At 45.3% G+C, this 22,625-nt stretch overlaps 1 protein-coding gene across 5 annotated transcripts in view; it reads left to right on the forward strand.

The window, feature by feature from the left end:
• The first annotated feature begins 1,569 nt into the window (after nt 1–1,569).
• ACSF3 (acyl-CoA synthetase family member 3) overlaps nt 1,570–22,625 on the forward strand; it is a 61,594-nt gene continuing 40,538 nt past the window's right edge. For 2 of the 5 annotated variants that reach the window (XR_014222012.1, XM_082232812.1), the window contains exons 1-5: nt 1,849–1,971; nt 5,403–6,131; nt 7,307–7,462; nt 18,195–18,349; nt 20,488–20,633. Coding sequence is in view for 4 of the 5 variants with exons in the window: in XM_082232812.1 (XP_082088938.1) it covers nt 5,433–6,131; nt 7,307–7,462; nt 18,195–18,349; nt 20,488–20,633 (1,156 nt within the window). In the remaining variant the exon portion in view is untranslated. Of the gene's footprint in view, nt 1,972–1,993; nt 2,199–5,402; nt 6,132–7,306; nt 7,463–18,194; nt 18,350–20,487; nt 20,634–22,625 lie in introns of those variants that run through there. The other 3 variants (XM_082232813.1, XM_082232814.1, XM_082232815.1) reach the window with 3 other exon arrangements.

Consider the following 22,625-nt stretch of genomic DNA (forward strand, 5'->3'; position numbering starts at 1 on the left):
ACAGTCCATTTTCCCACCTCAGGATTCTAACACCTCGTACTTGAAGTGTGCGTAGACTAAGCTTGACGTAAAGGGCCCTAACAAGTGTACAGTGTTTCACAGATGTGTGAAGGGGCAACAAGGGTTTGGCAGTCCCAAAGGCTGATCAATTATACATCACACCTCCAGGAAGAAGAAAAAAATCATGACATTGACTTAAAGATCACAAGGCCTTTATACCAGAATACTCTAGGGGCCTGCTTAATTGGCGTTTTCGTTTCTGAGCCTTTAGGGTCTCTGTTCCAGTCAGGTTTGCAAGCTGCTCTGTGCATTTGTGATGGGCTTGACATAGGCCTTGTTTAAATGAAAGCTGAGATACAAAAAACAGGGAGATTTAAGATGAAACTGTGCTCTGGAAGACTCCTGTAGGAAATAATTCAGGGAAGGCTCTGGATGAAACCCTTTTCTGTCCTCTCTTTTTGACAAGTACTCTTAAACCATTGAGTGGTGGGTTACTAAAATAGTAATATTTAAATAAATGAATAAAACACACCTACCTCTAAATTTGTGAAGACCTAGGAGCAACACTAAAAATAGATATTGCTGCAGCACCTCATGCATTGCTGATGCACTAAAATTTTGTGCCTATCAATATTTGAAAGAGAAAACTACGTATAACAAAGCACAAAAGTGAAAATCTTCATTCAGCTTGAATGTATTTTTAAAACAATAAGTTCAGAATACAAATAGTTCCACAACTCTGAAAGACTCCCTTAATATTTAGACATCATTAATTCATAGATTTTTTTTATTATCCCGCTATTATCATCTCACTCCAGAAACATAAACAGGACCACAATCCAGAGTTTACATAAAATTCAAATTTTAATGAACATAAGCAAATTCTGTGTTTCAAGTGTCACGTCAGAGAGGTACTGGGGCTGATCTCTTTTGTATCCTTGGAACAAAGAAATGTCATTTCAAAATAGTGTACAAAGATGCATAAACTTTGCATATATGCAAATTTAGTAATAATTGCTATAATTTAAATAGAAATACAACATATATCCCTCCAATGGGCACAACTACAACCAGGTGATCTGTGTGCCTGCTCATTCCCCTGCCAGGTGCTAACTGTGGATTCAAGGTGCCTGGCCACATATTTATATTTAAATGAGACTTGGACCAGAAAGTCCTTCAAACCCAGCAGCCCTTCAAATACAGTGGTACCTCAGGTTAAGTACTTAATTCGTTCCGGAGGTCCATACTTAACCTGAAACTGTTCTTAACCTGAAGCACCACTTTAGCTAATGGGGCCTCCTGATGCTGCCGCGCTGCCAGAGCCTGATTTCTGTTCTTATCCTGAAGCAAAGTTCTTAACCTGAAGCACTATTTCTAAGTTAGCGGAGTGTGTAACCTGAAGCGTATGTAACCCAAGGTACCACTGTAGATGACTGTGCACAGGTCACATGGTCAGCACTTACGAGTCTATATAGTATAGCTGTGCCAACCAAACTGTAAAAGATGGCAAGTAAATTCTAATATTAGGCACAGGTCCGATGACGTGGGGAGGGGGGCAGCAAAACAATATATGATGAGACAACGATGAGGGCGCTGAGTGATTATTATGCTTATTATGGTGCGTTCGTTTTCTCTGCAAACCAAATTCTGCATGTTGAGAACCCCCGAATTGTGATCCTGATCCTCTTGACTCAACACATCATAAGACGTCATAGGCAATGTTGCCAAAAAACGTCATCACAGGACGCCAATGACATCAGATCGGACTCCTCCACCCTAACATCCATTGACGACGTCAGGGCTCTGCAGCGACGTCAGGTACGCGGGAGCTGCCCTCCTTCCCCGACACCTTCGCCGTCCCACGCATGCCCCGGAACTCGCGTGGCCGCTCCTCGTTTGCACGGGGGACGTCGTTGGCGGACGGACCGGCAGGCCGAAGCACGAACGCCGTCCGTCCGTCTTGATTTGCGGGTGAGAACAAAAGCGGGGGTGGAAGCGGAGGCTGACCCGGAGAAGGGAAGGGGCTTCCGTCTTCTTCTCTGCTGGGGAGTGGAAATAATGACCGGCGGCGGGTGAGAGGAAGGTGTCACTGCTCTTTCCTTCCCCTCTCTGGTCCCTGAAAGTGAAGCGGGGACCTTTCATCTCCACCTCCACGCGCTCCCTCCCCAGCCCAGGCGATGCACCTCCTGTCTCTTCAGGTGCATTAGTTAGTTGACGCCCTGGGCTCCTTCGGGAATATAAATGGAATAAATAAATATTACCCCCTCTACACATAGGGCGTGGGGGCGGGGAGGTAGTAGGGTTTTCCTTTCCCTCACCCTCCATCTTCCAGCACCCTCACTGCTCTTGCCTGACCACATTTTGCAGCTAAAGTCCCCCTCCCTCCACCATTTATCTCTCCGTTCCAGGAAAAGCTTCATTTGCTTAACCCTTGCAGTTAAATTGCACAGGAACAGGGCTTATTTATTTTCTAAACCACATTTTCCTCCAAGGAGCTCAAGATGGCATGCACGCCCCCCCCCCCAAATAATAATCCTCACAACAACCCTATGAAGCAGGCTAGGTTTAGAGACAGTGACTGGCTTGAGGTCACTCAAAATGAGCTTCATGTCTAAGCTGGGATTTAGACCCTGTTCTCCCAGGTCCTTTTCCAAGCCTCTTAAGTGCTACACTGCACTTGGTTGTGGTAGAGGGAAGTGGCAACCCACAGCCTATCCCTCTGTGTAGGAACTATTTATTTGTCTCTATGGGGGATATCTATTCTGATGGCAGTGCTATCTTTTGTCCTGTGCTTTTGTTTCTATGAAAATGGTAGACCAACAGCAGGGGTACCCCCACTTTCTTGCCTGTTGACCCTCCTTGGGGGTCACATTACTTTTTTACAGCATCATGATCACTGTTTACAATGCAGGTCTTGCCAGTTGCTTATAAAGTAGGATGTACATTTGAAGCACAGCATGGGTAAACTGGAAGAGGAAACTGAATTCCCTTCTCCTGAAGCTTTTGAGACTCCAGTACTGGCAAACTCCCGCAAGAAGTAGTGACAACCACTAACAGGAATGGCTTTAAAAGAAAGCAAGGCAAATATTGTCACAGGGATTGTCCAGATGTAATTAGTTTGGGAAATTGATAGAGAATAGGGCTATCAATGACTGCTAGCTGTGATAGCTATGTTCTATCTCTGGTGTCGAAAACAGTAATGCCTCAGAATACCAGTTGCTGGGAATCGCAAGTTGAGAGGGTCATGTTTCCCTCAAGTCCTGCTTGCCCCAGAAACAACTGGACATCGTGAGAGCAAGATGCTGAACTAGATGAGCCTTTGGAAGAGATAAAGTTGCGACCACACTTGGAATGCAGTTCTGGTCTGAAAAGAAGTCTCATAGAGCTGGAAAAGATGCAGAAAGGGGCAACCAATAGCTTGAACAACTTGTGTTTAAGAAAAGGTTACAAAATTTGGGTTTTTTTAAATAGTTTAGACTGAAGGTGAATATGGGGGCACATGACAAAGGTATGTACAATTATGCATGAAGTGGACACAGAGAAGGCTATGTCCCTTCTCATATTACTAGAACCCAAAGGGGTCATCCAGTGAAGTTGAATGTTGGGAGATTCGAGACAGACAAAAAGAAAGATTTTGTCGCACAGTCAAATTATGGAATTTGCTGCACATTCATGGAAGTTAATGGCTACTAACCATGATGACTATGTATTGTCCAGTATGAGAGGTGGTATGCCCCTGAGTACCAGTTGCTCAGGAATATGAAGGGAGAATGCAGTTGTACTCATTTTCTGAGTTAGGGCATTTTATTCACCACTGTGAGAACTAGATGGGTCTACATCTGATCTAGTAGAGCTGTTCTATTCTTATTAAAAGGGTGGGAAATTAGCATCATTTCACAACTCTGCTTTTGAGAACAGAAGGTTAATATGTATAAAAGGGTATCTAATATATGCCAGATTTCCTGAATTTGTGCTGTTTGTGTATATACACAGAAAATCCTTTGATAATTCCATTCCAGTGTAGCAACTCGCACCACAGTATTTTCTGCTGAGAATATGTGTCCTATTATGGATTGGTTCCATGCATGTGGAAGATATATAAGATATACACATTCCCAATTAGCACCCTTGTTAACAGCTCTCTCACACACCTTCAGCAGCAAAGAATTTGTCTTGGGGAGGGGGCTTTAAAGTTATAAAGAAGGTGATTTGGTTTTTGCTAACGAACCTCATTGTTAGGTACACACACACACACCTTTTTAAAGTTGTGCTGCTAGGCTAGGAAGGAATGTGTGAAATGGAAAGAGGGTAAGCTGCTGTCATCGGATGTGTTTTTCCTTCTCCACTGTTGCGTGACACATTTGGTTAAAAGCCCTTCCCACGCAAAATCAGCAGCTTCTTTCAGAGTGGTTTAAAAAGTGGAGAATGTTGAAGCCAAAAAGTTTATGGCTTTTAGCTTAGAGGAAATTAAGGCGGGTGGAGAGAATTAAGCTTGTTGTCAGCGGTTGTGCACATCAATGCGCACAACTTGGCCAAGCTGGGCTTCATATTAAAACCACACCTTGTTCATTAATGCATTGAATCTTGGAAAGTTTTTCCCTTTGAGCTTTTAAATTTAATTGTGAGGTAGCTATAAACAGTCCTATAAATTGCTTCAGTTCCTGTGAGCAGCCCCCCAACATGCCATCTTACACTCTTCCCTTCCACTTGGTTCGTGCTTAAACTTTCAGCTTTATTACATCCTCTGGCTTAGTGTTCCTTACGTGAATGGCCTGGATGCATGAAAACACCTCACATTTTTGCTGTTTTGTGCCAACATTTTCCGCTGGGTTACATCACTACAACAGTACTGCTGAGCCATAATTACCTCCTACCCCAGGGTTTCCCATTCTTAATGTTCAAGATGAAACACATCTCTAGATCCGGCAAGGTCACTTCTGTTGTTGGACCGATGTCTGTTAAACTGAAAACACAGTATACTTCATGGCCCATCTTGTATCCTGGAGGGCCAAGTCAGCTTTGAGACCAGAGCACTGGGGTGCATGATATTTTCCTGGCAGCACTTCTGTGATGAGAAATTATTATTCAGTCCTGCAGAATGCTGCATGTTTTTTCTTTACAATAAAGTTGCCATTGGCGGTCTTTGATCTGAAAGGAAACATGTCTTGCAGGGTGATACCTTTGCCCTTCTTGTGTGTCTTAAAAATATAAGAACAGCCTGCTGGATCAGGCCAGTGGCCCATCTATTCCAGCACCCTGTTTTCACAGTGTCCAACTGGATATCCAATGGAAGCCCACAGGCAGGATTGAAGCGCAGCAGCTTTCTCCCTTCCTATGGTCTTTGAGCTGATCTTTTGGTCATGCTCTGCATATTGACTGAGTTTTTTTGTTTCCTTCTCCAGCACCACAGCTAGCCAGGAGGCACCAGAGAAATGTTAGGCTCCTTGTCAATTTCAAATAGGAGCTATCTGGCCAAATGTCTAGTTCGTGTCTTATGCCTTCGAGGCTGGGACTCCTCTGGCCTAAGGGCTGCTCGCTGCATCTTTAAAGGCCTGCATACTAGCAGGACAGCTTGTCGTGGACAGGTTGCTCCTGTCTTCACCAGAGCACTGGCCTTTGGAGATAAAATTGCCATTGTTGACCAACATGGAGAACACTCCTACAAAGACCTGTACGCTCGAAGCCTCCATCTATCCCAGATGATCTGCAAGACTCTCGGGAACTCAGGCGGAGACTTGAAGGGTGAACGGATTTCATTTTTGTGCCCCAATGATGCTTCCTATGTAACTGCACAGTGGGCTTCATGGATGAGTGGAGGCACAGCTGTTCCTCTTTACAGAAAACACCCCGTGTCGGAATTGGAGTATTTCATCAAGGACTCTCAAAGTGCTCTCCTTGTTGTAGAGGAAGAGTATGTGGAGAAGATCACCCCTAGTGCTGGGAAACTTGGGGTTCCTGTGCTTTCGCTTCCCAAATCTGGGAGATGTGGTTCAAAAGTGGATGCATCCCTTTTTGAAGCCAGTTGCCCCATTTCAGAGTGGAAGGGCAGGGGTGCCATGATCATTTACACAAGTGGCACAACTGGGAGACCCAAAGGTGTCCTCAGCACCCACCAGAATGTCCAAGCTGTGGTGAGTTTATTCTTCACCTACTCAATAGCAGCTCACTTAGGAACCTGCTTTGTTGTGGATGGGCTCAACTGGGGAACATTAGTAGTAGTAGGAAAAGAGAGGGGTGCCTCTGAGTCTTTGTGGGGTGATGTTTGTTTGTTTGTTTGTTTGTTTCGTATAATTTATATACTGTTTGATTGTAAAAAAAACCCAAAAAACCTCTGTTAATCACAGCCATCATCCCTGTGTTTAGGATCAGGAGCAGAGCTCTAGGACAGGTTTAAACACCATCACTCTAATTTTTAAGACACTTCCCAGTACTCTGCTGTATTTCTTCCCCTGCAGAGCAGAGGTGACAGTTCCAGCTTGGAGCAGTTTCTTCTCTTACCCATTTGCATTGCTACAAGATGACTACAAAGGTATCTTGAAAAGTCTGTTTACTCTTTAGCTGTGTATCCCCAAGGCAGAAAAAATCCATTAGCTCCCTGAGCACAAAAAAAAAGTTAGAAGTTTGGAGTCTTGCTGACTGCCATGGCAGCACAAGGTCTCTGCCTGCAGTGGATAAAATTGTACCTTTAGGGAGGCAGAAACACACAGACCTTGTGGCTTGAGCAAATCAAAGAGCTTGGAGCTCTTTGCTCCATACATGCTCCACAGTCTGTGGGTTTCTGTTGTTTACAGATCATGGTTAAGAAACATGTTTCTTTTCTTTCTCAGCAGTAACAACAACAACAACAACAACAACAACAATAGCAACTAAATTCTAACAGGGTTTTTTTTTTTTTAAAAAAGCACCAATCACATGCCTGCTTTTTCTGTGGCTCATGGTAAAATGGGCTGTTGGCCCTCCTGACAAGGACCTGAACAAAGACCTGCTGTAGAACAGGGCTCAAAGCAGACACACCAGCTGCAGTCTAAATCCTGCCAATTTTTAGTCTAAAGCTCTGTTCAGAGGGGATGGCAAAGAGGTAGCGGGTTGATGCAGAAGGAGATGCCGTAGATGCCCTCTAAACATGTCGGGCTGGATAAACTGTATTTCTAACACACCTTAAAGGTTTCCTCTTCTGTTCTTTTTATGTCTCCCACTGACATTAGTTTTAGCTCTGGGGCCTCACTTTTGAAACAAATGGTGTGCATACTTGTTTGCAGCCTCTACTCCTAATGCTGCTTGTTTGTTTGTTTAAATATCCTTGCAGATAACTGGGCTGATTAACAAATGGGAGTGGACAAAGGATGACATTATTCTCCATGTTCTGCCTTTGCATCATGTCCATGGGGTGGTCAACAAGCTGCTATGTCCCCTCTGGGTTGGCGCAACATGCATCATGCTTCCTGAGTTCAACGCAAAGGTGGTAAGTTTCCCAGGGTTGCTGGGCGGGGGGCTGCCACCTGTCTGCTAACCTTTCAGATGAAATGCGGCAAGAGACTGTATATTAGAGTGAGGTTGGGGTGGGTGGGGGTAAGCTTGCTGTAAATAGGCTCTCACAGCAGGTAACAATCTCTTCCAGATGAGCAAAATGGGAAGCCTTTGTAAATTAAAATAAACAAGAATGGGATCTTTTCTTTCAGACTGGAAGTGTGCAATGAATGATAAATATAAGAATTTTGTGGGAGGCTAAAGAAAGTCTTAGTGGTCCAGTATCTTTTGTGTCATGACCTCAAAGGTGCACAGATTGTGGTTCATTGGCCCAAATGTGTTTTGAGTCCATTGTCTCTCTTCATTCGAGTAACTACAGTAATTTGACTTTTCCAACAAATGACCAAAAACATCTTCCCATCACATACCCATCACCTGAACACTTTTTGAGGTTTCCTTTCTGCATCCCTTCATTTGCTGCCCTCCCATCTTTCCTTTACTGGTAGTTTTTGTGGTCTTCCTTCAGAATGATGTTGTTATTTCATGCTCTGATCGGTTTGGGCCATGTGTCATGTGGTGAGTCCTAAAGACTTCAGAGTTCTTGCTGCCCTAGGTAAGATTGGCTGGTTGTCTCTGGTACTTTGTGCTTTCTGTCTCTGAGGTGTTCTGCAAATGTTGATTCATTCATCCATGCTAAGACTAAGCAGTAGATCTTTTCCTTTGCTCCTAATAGCTTAGCCTTGCCTCACATATACCAGCCCAATTATTACATTTGACTGGAACGGCACAGCTAAGGGTGGCCCATGATATATGCCTGGTTTCTTTAAGATACAGAGGATATGTAGTGCATCTGTGCCTCCGTTGTGGATCTTCTTGCCTGCTACTATCAAGCAAGCACTAGCAGTGCTTAGTTTTCAACACCTGCCCAAGACCATTCTGTTTACACAACCCATTTCTGATGTGCAACTCTGGCATCAGTTATTGTGTATCACTGTCCAGATGTTGATAAAGCTTTTTTTTTTTTAATGGTGCTTTACGGATGTGTTACATTCACTGCCAACGTGCTTTTTTCCACTGTGTGGTATATAAGCCAATAAATAAATAAGCAAATAGGGGAGAGGTTTAGCAAAATGGAGACGCCCTTGGAATTTCAAAAGAATAAAGGGCTGCAAAGTCAAACTGCCCTTGCCAGCTCAGGAGCAAGGAAGTTCAGCTAGCATCACTTCTGTGCCTGTGTTTTGCTTCCCTCTGGCTGGAAGTGCAGATATTGCAGCAATTCCACAAAGGGTAGTTGTTCTTTTAACGGTATGGTATAGTTTATTTATCTACTGCTTTGGGGCCCAAAGGCTCCCCAGAGCTATGAACAGCATTAATAAACATTATGAAAGAAATATACACTAGAAATGTATATTTCTCAGAGAGAGAGAGACAAACAAGTCTGGCTGATCTTCTGCTGGCATGGCCTTCCCTATGCTTTTGATAATTTTCGAGGGAAGAGGTGAGTCCCACCATGTGCTCTTTCTAGCCAGTTCAGTGCCTTGTGGTGATGTGGGGGGGCATTAACAGGAAGGACACCCTGTACTGGTTGGCCTCTTTCGCACCCAGAGACGGTTGTCCCTTTGTCACCCATTGCTGTGATGATGGAAACTCTGTGCCAGATGTTGAGATCATGGCTCTGCAAGAGGAGACAGCTTTGATGTGCGCTCTCCATCCCTGGAGACAGCGCCACAGTGGAGCAGATGAAAAGCACGGCAGCAGCCCCTTCATCAGCGCTTGTGATGTGAGATGGTACTGAAGGAGATGAAGAGGCCTGAGCATTTGGCGACGGCATTTACACCAAGGAGCCAAACCCGCTTGGATTATTTAGGAGAGGAAAGGGGTTGTTTTCTTACAATGATCTGTTTGTCAGGTAGGAATCCAGGTGCTTCTAGGAACAGTGAAAATTTCATTCCTGTTTTCTGAATTCCCAGCCAGAGCTACTGTTGTTCGGAAGAAGGGCATATGAACACCATTCTTAAAGTTATTAGCCAGCCCTCCTCAACCTGATGCCTTCTAAATGTTCTGCTTTGGGTGCCGGGAGGTTGATAAATTCGACAGGCTTCAAAGGAGAGTTGCAAGGGTGGTAAAATGTATGGGACCAAATCCTTTTTAAGGATTGATTGGAGAACTTGGCAATATTAGGCTGATAACCAGCAAGTGCAATCTGCCAGTGTCAGGACTGACGATCTGTGGGAGGTTCAGCTGGCGACCAGGCTAGGAAATAAATTAATAGCCAGGCCAAGCTGGACCCAGGAAATACTATCCTAGCCCAGGCAAAGTCCTACACTGAACTGGAAGCTTGTATAGCCCTTCCTGTTGAGGAAAGCCAATGGCCAGCCTGGGTGGCAGACAACCCCCTGCACCAAGCCAACGAGATTTCTAGCCTATAGCCCTGGTGGTTCATCACATGATGTAGCTGTGTACAGAGTTGTGGGTTCCCCCTTCTAATCACAGGAGCATCAGCTCCTCTGGGTGAGCCCCACTGAAATGTAATCTGCCTCCTTCTAACATGCAAAACAGTTTTAGCAAATGCTGCCTGCCTGCAGTATATTGCACAGACACTTGTTCTAGAACAGGTATGTGTGGGCAGGGGTCCAAGGAGAACATCAGGTGCCATTCAACCATAGGCCTGCGCAGAATAGACCCATTGAAGTTAATGGACATGACTAACTTAGGTTCATTCCCTTACACACTTGAGTTTTTCTGCATCTCCTTCCCAACATCTGCATGTTGCAGCCTGTGTTCTGGTGGGTTGGGAGAGGGAGTCCAAACTGATGTGTGCTGACCGGAGAGCTCAGTGGAGTCTGACAAGCAAGGGCAAGAGAGGGCACCAACTCGAGATGGTTAAGCGATGCCCTCACTTGCCCTGCCTTGGCCCAAGAATGGCTGGCCAGGGACCAGCTGCCTGGCCTGTTCTCTTCCACAAGCTCTCTAGTGCAGTAAAGGCCTTGGGAGGACTTTATGTGCCTTTTTATTTTTGTTTACTTTCCCCCCTGTTTCTCTATCCTTTTTGTGAGCGCCTCCCGAGGGAGCAGGAAAGTGGTTTGATTGACATGACAAAGGAGGTGCAGGAGGGTAAATCGGGCTTTCTTGTGGAGTTTAACACAAGCCGACTTTGAGTTCCAGTCTATTTTCACCAGCTGTTTACAAAGTGCCCTTTTGCTACCGAAATCGGCTCTCGGGAAAGCAGCACAGTTTCAGCGGCAGATTTCGCAGAAGGAGCCTGAGCTTTTCCTTCCGCCTTTTGTATTTCTGTTTCTTTGCACCTCGAGAGAGCAGTCAATTACAGGGTGATATAAAGAAACCCGAATGGCAGCTCAAACACTCGACACGCCGATCAAAACAAAGCCGGGAACCTTTCCTCCAAAGCTACTGCTGCCTCCAGAATCAGCTTTGAGTAATACTGGCAAGGGTTCAGGAAAAACCGCAGCAGTGTGCCCAACCTTCCTAATCACTAACACTTCATTATGCGCAATAAATACTTTATTATTACAGTGTTTATTAGATTACTTAATTCACGACGTGCCTTTACAGTTACACGTACATGTGGCAGCCTGGTTCGGTTGGTCTTTGTGACAATAGGCTCCTCGCAGGGTCAGCGCAGTGGTGCCCTTAGGTCACGAGTCACTGTAGCATCTTTCCCTGTGGCCAGTCTGTGCATCCAAGGGAAACAGCGAGAACAACCCAAGAGACGCTTGTACAGTGGTGCCCCGCAAGACAAATGCCTCGCAAGACGAAAAACTCGCTAGACGAAAGGGTTTTTCGGTTTTTGCGTTGCTTCGGTAGACAAATTTCCCTATGGGCTTGCTTCGCAAGACGAAAACGTCTTGCGAGTTTGTTCGCTTTTTTCTTAAAGCCGCCTGAAGAGGCGCAGTTGCGACGGACCGTGCTTCGCAAGACGAAAAACATCGCAAGACGAAAAGACTCGTGGAACGAATTAATTTCGTCTTGCGAGGCACCACTGTAGTGGCTGCTTTCCTCCTCTTCTTTCAGAGAATTTGGCATTAGTGTTTGGTGGGATCCCAGTGGAACTATGCCCTTGTGAGCAGAATATCAGAAATGCTCAAAATCTCCTCCGGCTGGGGTGCTGCACATCTCTTCTAAGCAAAAGTTTATTTGAAGTCAAATAGAAGCAGCAACAGCGACAAACTGCAAGGCCAGAAGGGACCCTGGAAAGCAGGATATCTTGTATATGGGGAACCTTCACAATATGATCATTCAGGCTCCTCTTGAAAGCTTCCAAGGAAGTACATCGGAGCATAAGAAGAGGCTGCTGGAGCCTTTCAAATTCAGCATCCTCTTCTCGCAGTGGCCAGCCAGATGCCTATGGGAAGCCAGCAAGCAGAACCTGAACACAACAGCAATCTCTGCACCTGGTATCCAGAGGTTTACTTCCTCCAACAGAATAAATCTGGTGCTAATGCATTATTATTGTGTCAATAATATGTTGCAGAATACACCTGTGGTAAAACACCAGACTGGAGGGGTCCTCCTCCTAGGATTGGACCCTCCGGGTGTGAACACTGCCGGCTGGTTGGTTGGGGCTTGCCTCTTCCTTTCTGCACTTGTTCTAACAGCTTCCTTTGGGTGCTCCAGTTCCTGTTCCTGAATCTCACCTCCCGAGTCCCTTATTCCTGGCCTTGCAGGAACCTTGGTACAATGGTGGGATATGCCTGTGGGAAAGGCGGCAATCCCTACCATCCTTCACGTGCTCTCCCCACCCTCAGGGACTGCCCTACAGTCACTACAGGGAACCAGGTGTGCAAATTACTTAGCTCCTGCCTGTCCTCTATGGCTGAGGAAGGAACCAGTTTGGGTTTCGAATGCACCAGCTATATGGACTGGATAATGGGTAAATGGAATCCCAGGGCATATTTCATGGCATATGACTGGGGCAAAAACCCCGGCTCTGGGAAACAAGTCTCTTTTATGAAGGAGGGGGTTTCCCAATCCTATATTTCCTGGAGAAAGTTGGTGGTGGTTTCATCCCTTCACTTTCTTTAAATCTCATTCTCTACCCTCCACCCCCCTACCCCATCTGAAAGGGGACACTGGCAAGAGCATAGAAGGGGCACATCAGCATTGAACAGTTTATACTGGATCCTTTTTCACAATCCTCAGCTTGGGGAACGGGCGAAAGAAAAAGTTATATCTTTTTTTCCTTCTTGCCAGATCTACCATTTGTCCTCAGCATCTGTTGCAGAGTAATGCCTTTTGAAGTGTGAGGGGGGGGAGGGAGAGGCAGGAGGGAGGGAGATGATGAGAAGAAGAAGAAGAAAGGAAACTGGAGCCTGTCATATTTTGTTAGATTCCTGGGTCCTGGGGAAAGTGTTTGCTCCTTTCAGCATGCCCGCAGCGTAGCGAGGGTTTAAAAGCTGTAGCCTGGGATGCTCAGGGAACAGCAGAGCCTGCAGATGAATAAGTGATTAAAACAGAATCATGCAGAGCACACAAACAGTTGGAGGGTATCACAAACAGCAAGAGCTCAGGCCGCTTTTGGAAGAAGGAGGTTTTTGCTTCCCCCTCTGTGCTGAAAACCTCTTGCCTTAGCCGAGGAGTCAGTGGAGACTCAATGGGCAGGGGTGGTGAAAGAATTGCTAGGTTGCACCAGATCCTTGGTCCACCTATCTCAGCATTCTGCCTTCACAACAGCAGCCAGGTGGATTCCTGCAGGAAGCTCCCAAGCCAGCCATAGCAGGGTGGTATCCCTGCCCTGTCATTTGTACCTGGTATACAGGAGCAACATGTCGGGATTTGATCAGAAGTTGGCAGCGACTGAACAGGCAGATGCAGTCTTGTCACCTAGAACTTAGCAATGCCTTTGTGGATGGGAGCAGAGCCATCCACCCCAATGGAGCAATCTCATATTCCCACAAGGCAAGAGAGCATTGCGAGTGAGCATGCCATGCCTCGTCTTTAAAAGCTTGGTGTTGCCCCCGTCCGTTTCAGAACTCCTTTTCCTGCTCCTGAAATCCTGAATCATGACTCCTGGGACCTGTATCTGCTGCTGAGCTTGTACCGTTACTTTCCTGAATAAAGATCTCTTACTTAGATGCGGGTGGCGCTGTGGTCTAAACCACTGAGCCTAGGGCTTGCCGATTGGAAGGTTGGCAGTTCGAATCCCTGTGATGGGGTAAGCTCCTGTTGTTCGGTCCCAGCTCCTGCCCACCTAGCAGTTCAAAAGCACGTCAGGTGCAAGTAGATAAACAGGTACCACTCCGGCAGGAAGGTAAACAGCATTTCTGTGCACTGATCTGGTTCGCCAGAAGCAGCTTAGTCATGCTGGCCACATGACTTGGAAGTTGTCTGTGGACAAACACAGGCTCCCTCGGCCTATAGAGCCTAATGGTCAGGGGTACCTTTACCTTTTCCTTTACTTACAAGTAAGAGCCTCTGTCTGCATGTGTTAGGCAAGAGCCAGGGCACCTGCCTCTGAGCCCAGCAGCTGTGTGTTTGGCTGTTATGACAAGAGAGAGATGGGGAACATCTGGCCCTCCAGACAACACTGGACTACAACTCTCATCAGCCCCAGCCAGCATAGCCAATGGTCAGTGATTATGGGAGTTGCAGAAGAAAAATACCCACAGGTTCCCAATATCTGAATTAAAGTGAACTTTGCTCTCCATGTATTCACCAAAACCAGAGGTTGGGAACCTGCAACCCTCCAGATGTTGGACTCCAACTACAGTGCTCTCTGGCCATTTGCTGTGTTGTCTTGGGTGGGTATATGAAAGTCCAACAATGCCTAGAGGGCAACAGGTTTCCCCACCCCTTATCTGAACCCTTTTAAAACCATTTGGGGTTAATTGCTCTTCTAACACCATGTTGCAGTGAGTTCCATAAGTTAACTATACATTGGGGTTAGAAGGGCCAAATGCCGAATCCAACTTCAAGGCTGGGATAAAGACAGCATTAGGTGACTCAAGGGTAGGGATGGGCAAATATGTCACGTTTAGTTACTTGTTTCTCAATTTTAAGTTCAGTTCTTCACGTTTCTCCATTGGTCATGAAAATTCAGTTTGGGGCAAGTTTTTTCTTTCTTGTCTGAACACGTTAGGTGCAATTTTCCCCAATATATACATTTTTGCAAAGCAGTTTCCTCTACTGAATCTGTGTGTGTTATTTTCACCAATAAGTGCATTTATACACAAACTTTACTGTGGCGTGTGCACTTTTATACGCATTACTTGGGTGGAGAGCTCCATTGCAGAATTTGGAAAAGTGCAAATTTCAAAGGATAAATGTGAATTTTTAGATGCGAACTGAATCAGATTTCTCCCCCCATTCTTGCTCAAGGGAACCAAGTTCAAAAAGCAAGTCTCTGCACAAGTTTTTATCCCACAAAGCAGAACACCACCAAGTAGCACTATTCAGTTGGACATATTTTGTCATGAAGATGCTCAGCTATCTGGATCAGACTGAAAGCTTTAGAGAAGCTGGGGGTGGGTTGGGGTGTGGAGAGAAGCCTGGCAGCATTTTATTTATTTCTTTGCAGGCGATGTAACCAGCACCCTGTCAGTCAAGACTGAAACACAAAGCTGCCTTGGAGATCAAAAGAAAAGTAAAGGGATGATTTAACATGCATTAGAAGATTGTTACTTGTGAAAAGGCCCCTTTTCCCTTTTCTTGGTAACAACATGAATTGATACGCCAATTTGCATTTGGTTCACCAAAGAGGCCCTTGTGGATTGCATATAGATACAGTTATCTGTTTAGGGCAGGGAGGTTGGGGTTCCATCTTTGGTTTTTGTTTTTATTTAATTGGAAATCTGATTTGAGAATTAGAAACACTCCAAAGGGAAAACTGGGCAGGGGGGCTGTTTAGATGAGAGAGCATGAGAGAAAAGATTGAATGGAAACCATGATATATTTCTCAGGAATTTCTGTATTATCTTGTGCTATTGTGCACCTTTGTGTGTTTGTACCAGGGGTCAAATCTTTTTTAAAAAATATGTATATTTTATTAAGGTGATTTCAGTTAAAAGAAATAAAGTGATACAGAAAAAAAGAAGGGAAAGTTAGAAGGAAGGAAAGCAACAAAAACGATATGTATAAAAGTGAAAATATGCACACACAAAAAGCAATATACGATATTCTCATACATTCATGTATAAATTGGTATAGTGTTATTGTTATTGTCCTAGTGCTTATGTAAATGTTAATAGCCTGCTACATTTAGTATAAACTCATTCCGAATGTTATAGTATTTATTTATACAGAGTCTTCACCTGTAATCAGTCCGTTCATAAATTGCCAGTGATGTCATATCATCAATCCATTGATTGAAGGGTATCATATCTTTATTTTTCCAATTCCTCAATTTCAATCTCTTGGCCACCATTAGGGCACGGGAAATCCGTTTCCGTTTTCCTGTTGATAATTTCCATACTGCAGGTATATAGTTCAATAAAATATTCTCTGATGAAAGGTTTAACTTTTTCTGCACAGTCATAGTTACACAGTCCAGCACTTTCTTACAAAACCTGTTAAGTAAAGAACACTGTACAAGTATGTGTTTCAGAGAGGCATTGTCTAAGCCACATCTCCAACACAGATTTCTTAGCTAACCCTTTTTTATACAACCGTAAAGGAGTCCAATAAACTCTGAATATTATTTTCTGTTGTATTAGTCTTAATTTTAAATCTAATGACACCTTAGGTATTGAAGCTAATACATTTTCCCACTGTCTGGGTAATAATGAAAGTTCCAATTCTTTATTCCAATCATCTCTTGCAGTCTGCATATTGAACTTGTGTATTGTTAATAGATAACTATAGAAAGTAATTTGCTGGCTTTTTATTTTTGAATTGAGTTGTCCAATTGCTCCAATCTCTCAGGTATCTCGGAAGCTGAAAGAGCTGGTGGCCCAAACACACTTGTAGATGTTGTAATTGAAGATATTGCCATTGGGCTGCATCTGATAGATGATATTTTTGTCTTAAAATAGCAGAAGCATAAAATTCATCTTCCCCATCTATCAGTTGGTCCAATGTCGATACACCTGCTTCCATCCAATTTTTTCATATCACTATCTTTTTTGCAATTCTTAGTATGGGGTTTCCCCACAAAGTAAGTTTAGCATGTGAAAATGGATCAAATTTGTTTTTATTAATCAATATATTCCGTTTTTCTAAGTGATTTAATTGTTTCCAGAGTCACCTGGGATTTCATATATTTTGATCCTTGTATTGTTCAACCAACCAAAGGTGCTATGTACATATATTCTAGGGTTGCGCACATCGGAAAATTAGGGCCAACAGTGGGATTCCAATATAGCTTCCTGTAGCCAATCAGAAGCCATGCTTTGGTTTTTGACCTTTTGGAAGTCAAACGGACTTCTGGAACGGGTTCGACTTCCAGAACCCCTGTGGTTCTCAGAAGGGGTGGTGAGCCTCATGGACCTGCAGCTAGTTTCTTCATGGCCACTTCCTCCCAGGCATCGTAAGGAAGGTCTCCCTCCACAGATGCCTCTGAATGCCAGTTGCTGGGAGCCACAAGTGGGAAGAGAGCTGTAGCGCTCGGGTCCTGCTTTCAGACTTACCGTAAGCATATGGTTGGCCACTGTGAGAACAGGGTGATGGACTAGATGGGCCGTTGACCTGACCCAGAAGGCTCTTCTTTTGTTCAGAGCACCCTCTAGATGTGGGAGTCATCTTTCTTGGATGTACTAGAAGGCATTTCTGTGGCTCAAAGAGCTGATGGACAGAGCTGGCGTCAGAAGAAGGGAATTTGGTTTAGGAAAGAGAGTGGCTTGGTCACCTTCAGTCATATCATGCCTTCCTTCCCTGTTGTATGCACCTCTTTGTGCCTGAGCATGCTGAGCTGGCGGGGGGGCGGGGAGGGAAGCAACATGGTGTCATGAATTGTTAGAGAATACATTTGTCAGCAATGGGGCAGGAGCCGGGAAGAAGGGGAGGAGGAGGAAGGTTACCATAACAGAACAGGCAAGGGCCGTCTCGTTATTTATTTATGGGGTTTCTCCCTCTTGCTTGGCAGCACTGAGGGAGACAAGCAACAGCATTGGGGGCACACTAGCCAAGGTTAAATATTCATTTCACGACTTGGTCTCCCGATGCTCTCGAGGCTGGCTGCTCAGTCAAGCCCAAAGACCCCAGAGTCAGCTTAGCCAGATGTGGGAGTCTGACCCACTTTGTGCCTGTTGTGGGGCACTGCGGGTGAGCAAGATGTTTCTTTCCCCCTTTTTGGATGTGAAGTGGCTATTTGTCATTCTCTGAGTTTGATCCCAAAAGAACTTAGGTATGGCTGATCAGGTTCTCCTCTCAGTGCAACTCACTCTGCTTCTGCCTGGTCCTTTTGAGTCCTCAGCTACAGGGGGATGGAAAAAGCTTTCCTAACAGGCTGATACCCTATGGTGCCAGTGCTTCGCATGTGCCCTGGCTTCTGGTGCATTTCCAGACCCAATCCAAAATGCCAATTTTATTTTTTTTTAAATATTTTATTAGATTTTCTTCCAACCATTAAAAAGTGAAAATCACCATAACAGAAACAATAACAAACACACACACAAAACTATATGCCAGTTTTAACCTTGAAAGCTCCAAATGACCTGGGGCAGGATTCCCACACATTCAACCGGGATAAAGGAGACATAGAGACCCTTGCAGGAAGCATTGTTTAGCTTTGTTGGGTTGCCTTTACAATTGGCTTTTCTGTGTCCTTGTTCCAGGTCTGGGAGGCATTTCTGAAACCCCAAGCTCCCCGGGTGAATGTCTTCATGGCAGTGCCCACCATTTATGCCAAGCTGATGGAGCACTATGACAAGCATTTCCGACAGCCTCACGTCCAAGATTTCATTCATGCTGCCTGCCAGGAAAATATCAGGTAGGTGGTCCTACCTGAGCCAAAGCCACAGCCATGTTTCCTCTCCCTCTTCCCCTGACTTGAATTTAGTTGCATAATGGTAACTTTTTATCCCTTCCTAGGTACCCACCCTATCCCAGAAATGGGCTAATTTATTCTATATTGAGAGGCTGGTACTGGTTTGTTGCAGTTGAAAGGAAGGCTCTCTGCATGTGCTTAAGGTCACCTCCAGCCCCTCTGAATGCACAGAGGACAATCAGCATCAACACATGCTCAAATCCCAGATCTGACGCTGATGGGTTCTGCCTTGAATTAAGCATGTAGGCTTAATTCAGTTTAGCAAAGGCACACTACCTTTGCTGGAGGGTGGGTGATGTTCACATCATGGGCAAGGGGTCAGTTCCAACAGCAGGCAGATCACCTTGATTTCAAGTTGGAAAAGAGGGTGAAATCATGGGAGGAGATGTGCCGATTAGCAGACTCCTTTCTTCATCTCATTTTTTCCAATCTTAAATTCAGTTCTCCACATCTTTTTCAGTTTGTGATTTTTTTTAAAAATGCATCATCATGAACATTCATCAGTGTTTTAGTAAGAATTTCTCATAATGTACACATTTCTATGCAATGCACATTTTTGCAGTGCTGTTTTCCCCAAATAATGCTATTTTCACTAATATATGGGGGTTTTTATCAACACTTTACCCCAGTATATACACTTTTGTACACATTACATGGCTGGAGAACTGCATTGCAAAATGCAGAAAAATGCAGATGTTTCAGTTCTCACGTACTGTTTAGGAAAGTGTGTATTAGGTAGATTTGCCTTTAAATGTGAACTAATTAAAATTCTTCCATGGCCCCTGCCAGGCGCTTTCTGAGAGCTGTGGGAAAGGGTAGTCCAGGGACCCATGGAGCTGCTGTGCCAATTGCAGAATCTGATTTCCTAGATTCCAATGGGCACTTCTTTTGGCCCCCACTCTGAAGCTCCCCATGGAGGTTTGCAATTGTGCAGTGAATTAAACTTCCCAACACAGATGATTTCCTTCTTTCGAAAGGAGGCTTTCAGAAGGCTGAACCAGGCACCTGGCAGGGGATACTTCATGGACAGGATATTCTGCTTCTGGGGCGGATGTTGAGCTACATGGTCGCCTTCCAATCTGGTGGCGCTGAACCTATGATTCCGTACAGCTTGCCCTCCGAGAGACAAGAGCCAGGGATCCAGCTTATTCTCCAGGCTAACCTCCTACTATCTTGTTAAAAACCATCTGTCATGTCTCTGCTCTCGGTTTGGGTTCCAAGATGTAGATGCAAAGCCCTTTTTCTGTTCTGGCAGGTGCCCAACCCTCATCGTGCTGTCACCACTTTGCAGCAGCAAATGCCACCCTGTTTTCTTCTCTGCTTGTGGGGCGATTGCCAGGGAACGTCTTGCTCCGGGGCAAGACTGACCCTAGAGAGTAGCCTGTCCAGTACGTTTTGCTTTCCTGGTGGCTGTCTCATGTAGGTGTTTTTTCTCAGTTACATTTTGTCCAGAGGCTGTTGCTGTGCTCACGGGGGACCAGCACTTCTTGCAACCTGTATTGCATTTGCAGGAAACCAGGTCCATTACTTAGTTACGCAGAAGTTTTGGGGGAAGGGCCCAAAGAGGCAAACATGGATATTCTAAACTGTAGGCCGAGATTCACATTTAAAACGTTAATATCACAGAATGCAAGCCAACTGATTTCCCATCCTGATCACCGCAGATCAATTCTTCAATTAACCAGCAGCCCACCACAGATCACTCCAGATCAGTTTCTCTTCCATTCATTTACCCCAACTTAATTTCCCAACAGATCCTGCTCCAAATCAATTCAATTCCTTTTCAACTACCCCCATTCATTATCTCTACCAAAGTCATCTTAAATGGTTTTTTTCTCACCACCCCCAGTTAATATCCTACTCAGTTACCCACCCAGACATGTCCATCCTGTCTGAATCCATCCTAAGGTGTAAGGGAGTGGCAGCATGATGCTGAGTTCCCCTTTTCTAGGTAGTGCTGCTGAAAGCAGAATCCGGCAGGCCCTTGCACTTGGTTCTAAATATATATTGAATGGCTGTGGCAATAATCCTGCTCTGCAGTTGTCAAGCATCTTAACTCTCGCTGGCATCCCTCCTTGCAGACTGATGGTGTCAGGGTCTGCAGCCCTCCCAGTCCCTATCCTGGAGAGGTGGAAGAGCATCACAGGGCACACACTGTTGGAGAGATATGGGATGACGGAGGTTGGGATGGCGCTTTCAAACCCACTCCATGGTCCTCGTATCCCAGGTAAGAATCTAGCGAGGGCTGCAAGCTGTCCTACGATGATTAAAGTGCTTTAGGTGCTGTATGTTTGTAGAAAAAGGGGGAGGTGCTTTCAGATCAGGACTGTACTAAGAGTCTGTTTTGGGAGGTAAACCCTCGTCCCTTTAAATCCACAAATAAGGCTGCTACTCCTGTTTAAATGTGTATATCAGGACTGGGAAAGCCTGTGGCTCACCTGATATTGTTGGACTCCAGCTCACATAATCCCTGATATATGAGCTGTGCTGTCTGGAGCCAACAGGAGTTGGAGTTCAACAGCATTGGAGGACCATAGGTTTCCCATCCTTGCAGTAGATGAACAGGCAAGAGACTGAGACTAAGTGACTTCTCCAAGGCCACACTGTGAGTCTGAGGCAGAGGTATGACCTCCCAGGTGCTCATTCAGCTCTCTCCCCATTGCATCAGAGTCTATCTGTCTGTCTATCTATCTATCTATCTATCTATATATCATCTATCTATCTATCTATCTATCTATCTATCTATCTATATCAATCATCTATTTTATTTACTTCTGGAGGCCCAGTTTAGATGGTGTGGAGGCCACAAACTTATAGGATAGCCCAGCCTCTCTCCCACAACCTGGTGTCCCGCCAGCTGTCTTGGAGTAAAACTCCATCAACGCCTGCCATCACAGCTGATCTGGCTGGTTCTGATGGGAGCTGTTGATAGCACTAGTGGGCCACAAGGTTGGGGAAGGCTGGCCTGGCCTGTTGTATTGCTTATTCCCAGCTGGAGCAGAACTCTGTTGCCCCTTTAGACATAAGAACGTAAGAAGAGCCCTGCTGATCTGGCTAATGACCCACAAGTGGGACCCAAGCTCAACAGCACTCCCCACCCCAGTGGTTTCAGCAAGTGGTATTCAGAAGCATACTACCTCCACCATGGAGGCAGAGCATAGCCGTCAGGGCTAGTAGCCATTTGCAGCTTTCATGAATTTGTCAGATGGCTTTAAAAGAGGATTCAACAAATTTGGTAGCCATCACTGCCTCATTTGGGAGTGCATTCCGTAGTTTAACTATGTGCTGAGCTCTTTCGTTTTCCCAGAAAATTCAGCTTCATTGGATGTCCACAAGTTCTAGTGCTATGAGAGAAGGACAAAAACTTTTCTCTATCTGCTTTCTCCATGCCATGTATAATTTTTATATGCTTCTATAAGTTTTCCTCCTGCTCTTCTGTGAACTGAAAAACCTCAAATGCTGCAGCCCAGGCCAGCAAAACTCTCATCCTCAAACACATCTTCAGCTTATGTGTGCGGATATTGCTCCCCGGAGACTCTTTCAGCCACCGTGTCGTAGCAGACCCAAAGAACAGGGTTTCTTTAGAACTGCCCAGCGGAGGTGGCGAAAGGCAGCATCCTGGGCCCTGTGATTGCAGCTTTTCAGGCTTAAGGTGTTAAGCAGCAGTGGCACAATCAAAGTGCTCCAGCGCCATGACGCTCTTCCAGCACTGTGTTCGGTAGTAGGATGCATGCCAAGAATCTCCCTAGAGACAAAGATGAAAAAGGAGCGAGATGCTGAGGTTGACACAACACAGACAAAAGAGAATAATTAGAACAACCAAAAGCTTCAGGACTGGACAGCTGGCACTGCGGGGTATGGAGTCGTCAGGCAGCATGAGAAAACGTATTGCCAAGTCAGTTCCCAGGGAGCCTCACCATGGGGGCAAACCTGCGCAAGGCCAGACTTCTGAACTCCATGCTAAAAGAACATCTCCAGTGAGTCTCTGTTTGGAAGGAGCATGAGCAGATAGAGGAGGCGCTCAAGGAAACCTGTGGCCTGTGCCCTTGAATAACCTCTCTCAGGAACCTGGCTGGCAACTGGGTGCCCAGATGTGTACAGGGTGTCTCATTCATTCCAAAAGCAGGTATACAGCTCTGCACATGCAAAGGAATGTTCCCCACAGATCTGCTTTCTCTGTTGGAATGACAAGGGAAGCTGTTGTGTGCAGGCAGATCTG

Source organism: Podarcis vaucheri, assembly GCF_965113315.1.
Source record: "Podarcis vaucheri genome assembly, chromosome: 7".
NCBI lineage: Eukaryota > Metazoa > Chordata > Lepidosauria > Squamata > Lacertidae > Podarcis > Podarcis vaucheri.